Raw genomic sequence first — 6,036 nt, 5'->3', positions numbered from 1 at the left:
AAGTGCTGGCGGGGGTGTGGTGAAAAGGGAACTCTCTTACGCTGCTGGTGGGAATGTAAATTGGTCCAACCACTGTGGAGAACAATTTGGGGATTCCTCAAAAATCTACAAATAGAACTACCATATGATCCAGGAATCCCACTCCTTGGTATCTACCTGAAGGACAGAAGAATACTTAATCGAAAAAGTGCTTGCACATCGATGTTTATTGCAGCACTTTTCACGATTGCTAAGTCATGAAACAGCCGAAATGCCCATGAACTGATGAATGGTTAGAAAAACTGTGGCACATATACTCAATAGAATACTATTCGTCCATAAAAAAAAAACAACAAAACCCTTGCTTTTGAAAGGAAGTGGATAAATACAGAAGACTTACTGCTGAGTGAAGCAAGCCATGCTATGAAGGAGAGGCATTTTATGTCCCCACTTAATATATACCGAGTGTCTGCACTCTAAAAATAAAACAAAACAAAAATTTTGAAACCATACTGCTTCTGTTGTTATAGAGTTATAAAATTATAAGACATATTTTGAACATTATCTTTAGAATTCAGTATTTTGAAATTTTGAAAGTTGTTTATAAACTCAAGAACTATAGGGTATGAGCTAAAATTTTTTGATACGTAAAGTAAATGTTTGTGGAAAAATGTAAAAATAAATAAATGAAAGAAAAAGAAAAAAAAAGCATACTCAAACACCTGTGCAATTCAGTACAAAAATTACTAATATCAGAATACCACACTTTCATATATATTGCAGGAAGAAAAAGAATCACAGTTTACAAATTGAGGACTCAACATTCTAATAAACTTTACAACTGGGCACATCGAAATATGTTCTCATATAAAATATAAAAATCAAGCAATTATGATAATGAAATAATGTACTATCAAATATGAAATATGTAAAGTTATAAGAAATCATGCTTCCATTTTTCTGATATATAAGCATAAGTATGTTTTGAATTCTTTCATAACGATTATGCAATTGCAGACATTTTAACAGTAGAAACCACTTGAATTTCATCACTAGTAAAAGTTAATATATGTTCAGGTAAGAATGTACCAAGAAAAAATATTACTTTTCTTTTATGAAGGAATTACAAAAGCATATAAGTGTGTAAAACAAGCTCACTACCTCACTCTCTCTGTATCTCTCTGTAGTGAATCCATGGGCACGGTGGCAATAGGGGTCAGCAAGTGGCATGTTTGTTTAGATGCTGGACCAACCATGGTACAAGTCCCAGACCCAGTGACTCATTTTCTCACTTTCCCTCTCTCTGTCTCTATCTGGTAAGCACACATGCCCTACAACAAATTTTAAAAATAATAGTGATTGCTTTAAAAAAGAAAAAGAATAAACAAAGTAAGAAAAAAATGGTTTGTGATCCAGAAGAATATATTTCTGTGTTTGTGGGTACCAAACTTGGCTCTGAGACGGAATCCAGGAGTAGCTACTGACTCTAAAAATAGGAATAGGTACTGCTAGAAAACAATGTTATTGATTCTCACTAATTATTGTTTTAAGAATGATTTATTTAATTTTATTTATCATTATTATTTTTTGAATTTGCTAAAGGGCATGTACATTCACCAGAGAAGTAAAAGAAATACAAAGGGAAGTAAGAAAACAAGTTGTCAGGTTCGATACTCAAACTGCAGTCAGTCATTGGGAATCTTACATCATCACCATCATGCCACCTGATGGTCTCCACTCTAATTCATTGAGTATATACCAGGTTGCTGGAAAAGTCATGACATATTTTTCATTTATTTTTATGGAAAAATGCGACATGACTTTTATGACAACCCAATGTTATTGCCTCAGTTTTATAAAATAAATAAGTGTATAAAAAATTGAGAACTGAAGATAAACCCTACTTATTTTGTAAATAATAATAATGATAATTGAAACACAGCCATGCTTGTTAATTTCCATAAGCTCTGTGAAGGTTTTCCTGGTACATAATAATAGAGGTGAATATTTGCAACAGAGACCTTATAATGTATAAAGGCAAAAATATTACTAGCAACATAAAAAAATAAACAGATCATGCTTTCAGATGTATATAAGTGAATACATCAAAAATAATACTCCATTCTCCTACCATATACTTAAAATAAAAAATTCACATAAATTTATACATAGAAGCAATCAAATTACATTCAAGATTCAAATGTTTTATACTGAAATTATTTTCAATATCTACATAGGAGTGTTTATGATAATATTTACAGAAAAATCAAAATGTATAATGAGAAAATTCTGAACACAAAGTGACATGTTATATAGAAGAAAAAATCAATAGAAATTTGGTTAGAGGAAAGCTATTAAGTGATTTTTGTCTTAATATAGATAAGAAAATTATTTATTACTCTTGTGATGAACAAGTATGATAAGCCATGTAAATATAAGGTTTATCAAACAGAAAATTCAGGAGAAAGTAGAGAAGAGATCTGGAATAAATTCACATCCTTGGTAACATCATTAAGAGCCAAAAGATGGGCCACCCAAGATCCTCATGTGCTTAAGACCCAGTTTCAAATAAATTTGTTATTATCTACAGATGAAAAAAATTCTCCCAGTGTCATGAACAAGGACTCTTAATTTGGTGTATCTTGGTATTACCTCAGGAGCTTAATCTGTGCAAAATTAGACAAAAGTGACCATTAGCTTCAATATGACAATTAGTGAAATTGAATTGCTGGACCTTTGTTTTTTCACCAGATGCAAAGCAGTGTATCCAGTGCCCTTCTCAAGAGTATCCAAACAGTGAGAGAACTCACTGCATTCTCAAGTCTGTGACATTCCTGGCTTTTGAGGATGCTTTGGGGACAGCTATCACCTTCACAGCTCTGTGCTTGTTTGTTATCACAGCTATAGTTTTGGGGGTCTTTGTGAAGCACAGAGACACTCCCATTGTTAAGGCCAACAATCAGGCTCTCAGCTTTATTCTGCTCATCTCCCTCCTGCCATGCTTCCTCTGCTCCTTGCTCTTCATTGGCCATCCTAACACAGCCACCTGTGTTCTCCAACAAGTTGTATTTGGCCTTGTGTTCACTGTGGCTGTTTCCACTGTTTTGGCCAAAACCATGACTGTGATTCTGGCATTCAAGGCCATGAAACCTGGAAGAACAATGAGGTGCTTGCTGCTCTCAGGGGCTTCTAACTCTGTCATTCCCATTTGCTCCCTGATTCAAATGATTATCTGTGGAGTCTGGTTGGGAACTTCTACCCCTTTCATTGACATAGACTCACATTCTGAGCCCAGGAATCTCATCATTGTGTGCAAAAAGGGCTCAGTTACTGCTTTCTACTGTGTCCTGGGCTACCTGGGCTTCTTGGCTCTGGGGAGTTTCACTGTGGCTTTCCTGGCCAGGAACCTGCCTGACACATTCAATGAAGCCAAGTTTCTCACATTCAGCATGCTGGTGTTCTGCAGTGTCTGGGTCACATTTGTCCCCGTCTATCACAGCACCAAAGGGAAATTTATGGTGGCTGTGGAAGTCTTCTCCATTATAGTCTCCAGTGCAGGGCTTCTAGGCTGCATCTTTGCCCCGAAGTGCTACATTATTTTGATAAGACCGAAAGAGAACTCCTGGAAAGCTTTAAAAAATAGGAGGGGTTCCAAATGAAACAGGCATTCTAAGGTTTTATTTCATAAACCTGTATCACAATTTTATGGTTTTGAACAAAAAAATACACCCTGATTTAATATCCTTAGATGATAAAAAAACTGAAAATGACTGACTTCTTAAATTTTGTAAAACAGTCATTTGGTATATAAACCGTAAACAGGTATTAAACCTGCAACTATGAATGATATCTTAGATTAATGTGTAGTTTTACATTATGTGTATTGATTAATTGCTAAATTTTATTATTATTTATTGTATTCTCCTAGAAGGTTTTCCTTTTGTGTAGTCAAAAATAATGTCTTTCCATATCTGATTTATTGATTTATAGCTTTTTAAAAAAATGTATCTAATGTTTACTAAGTTTGTTGATGTTAAAAAAAAATAAAACTAGCTAGTGGTTACACTAGTTCTCTGTATGGTTTTTAATATCTCATATTTATATTTATTCTAATCTTTTTTAGATATATATTTTTTTTCTATAGGGAAGATGAACTCATAGTAGAGACAGAGAGACAGATAGTTAACAATCAGTCCTTAGGGGAAATGACTATGCTGCAATTTCATCTCCTCCATCCTTCTCTAGAGATTTTGGGCATGAATGTACATGCACCCAGTTTTAGGTTTAAGACATTGAGTCAAGTGGACCAGTAGATGGTGTAATGACTATGTCGCTGGACTTTCATGTAGTCAACCAAGGTTCGAGTCCTGGACCTGGTGGGTTAAACTCACACCAGGCACATGTGAGTGCATGCCCAAGATCTCAAGAAGAGAATAGAGGAGAAGGGATTGCAGAAATCCCCCAGGGAGAGATTTATCACTTTATGTCTCTCTATTTCTCTCTTTCTGGTGAGTGCATGTGCCCTATAGCAAATAACCTCTCAAAAATTAAAAAAAAAAAAAGACACTGAATCAAAAACTCACACCATGGTTGACTATGTGAAAGTCCAGTGACAAAACCATTATGCCATCAGTTGGTCCCCCATTCTAATCTGAATATCTTTGTTTGTGCTCGTTGGAATTTCTGCTTTCTGGAGTGTCTTGATATGTTAAATTGTGTTGATCTGACATCTCTCATATTTTTAATTTTTCCATTCCAGAAAATTTTATTATACCCTTTTCATAATTTAAATTTACAAACTAGCTAAACATTTGACCTAAATGTGTATAAACTGCCTAGAAATACAAACCAGAGACCAGCAGTTAGTGTAAGACTGTCTTTGTCTCTCTCTACCTCTGTCTCTGTCTCCTCTCATTTTTTTTTTTTGCTTTTTAGAATTTTTTAAGGCAAAGCATTTTTCTGCACTTTCTGGCCCCTCCTTCCCCTTTATTTTGTAAAAATAATTCCCTCTCCCCCCTTCCAACCCAGGAGAGGCAAAGGCAACAGGCCTTCTTGAAGACACAGCTTCATGGATTCTGCAAACTAGTCATTTTGGAGAAACAGAAATCAAGACTTCCTACTGATAATTCAGCCTCCATCACACAAAACTCACGTAGTAGGAAGACCCCTTCCAGGCCCAGGCTTCCTTTCTCTATACCTGTCTTTGTCTCTTTCTACCTCTGTCTCTGTCTCCTCTCATTTTTTAAAAAAATGTTTGCTTTTTAGAATTTTTTACTTTTTTTTTTTTTGAGAGATTTTTGCTATACGGCACGTGTGCTCACCAGACAGAGAGAGACATAGAGACAGAAAGTGAAAAACCACCCCCCAGAGGTAGTGGTCACACTGCAATCCCTTCTCCTCCATTCTCCTCTCTGCATCCTGGGTACACACACACACTCTCCCAGCGTGAGTTTTAAGCTACCGGGTCCAGGACATGAACCGCGGTCGACTACATGGGAGTCCAGTGACATACCCATTATGCTAACTGCTGGTTCCAGCTTTTTAGAAATTTTTTAAGGTAAAGCATTTTCTGCCCTTTCTGGCCCCTCCTTCCCCTTTATTTTGTAAAAATAATTCCCTTTCCCCCCTCCCAACCCAAGAGAGGCAAAGGCAACAGTTTTTATCTTCGTTTTTTCTTCTCTTTTTCTGTTTCTTGTTTGTTTTTTGCTGTTGTTGCTGTTGTTTCTCTCTTTCTGCTTCCTTTTCTGCATGTTCCTCAACGCTCAGATTGAACTTCCAAGTTTGAGAAAAAACTGACCATCAACCAGATGACTAGAAATTGTGGCAGGACCACAAGAAATATGGGAAAGCAAGAAAATACCTCTCCTTCAAGGGAAAAGAATAACTCCTCTTCATCCACACACAGTTCAATAGAATTCATGGAAATGTCTGAGAAAGAATTCAGAACATTCATAATGGCAAAACTAACAGAGAAGGAAGAGAAGAGAGACAATGAACTGCTGAAGAGGAAGGAGAAAGAAGTTGTTGAGTTCCAGGAGGTGAGGAAATTCATGCAAG

At 36.0% G+C, this 6,036-nt stretch overlaps 1 protein-coding gene across 1 annotated transcript in view; it reads left to right on the top strand.

Annotated features, from left to right (window-relative positions):
* The window catches only part of LOC102496004 (vomeronasal type-2 receptor 116-like), a 23,984-nt gene extending 20,271 nt beyond the window's left edge, over positions 1 to 3,713 (top strand). The window contains 1 exon segment of the mRNA XM_014589319.1: positions 2,731 to 3,713. Within this exon segment, the coding sequence (XP_014444805.1) occupies positions 2,731 to 3,713 (983 nt within the window).
* Positions 3,714 to 6,036: the final 2,323 nt, after the last annotated feature.

The sequence above is a fragment of the Tupaia chinensis genome, unplaced genomic scaffold (genome assembly GCF_000334495.1).
Source record: "Tupaia chinensis unplaced genomic scaffold, TupChi_1.0 Scaffold000352_1, whole genome shotgun sequence".
Taxonomy (NCBI): domain Eukaryota; kingdom Metazoa; phylum Chordata; class Mammalia; order Scandentia; family Tupaiidae; genus Tupaia; species Tupaia belangeri.
The sequence above is the reverse complement of the archived record's forward strand: the minus strand, read 5'-3'. Positions and strand labels throughout refer to the sequence as shown.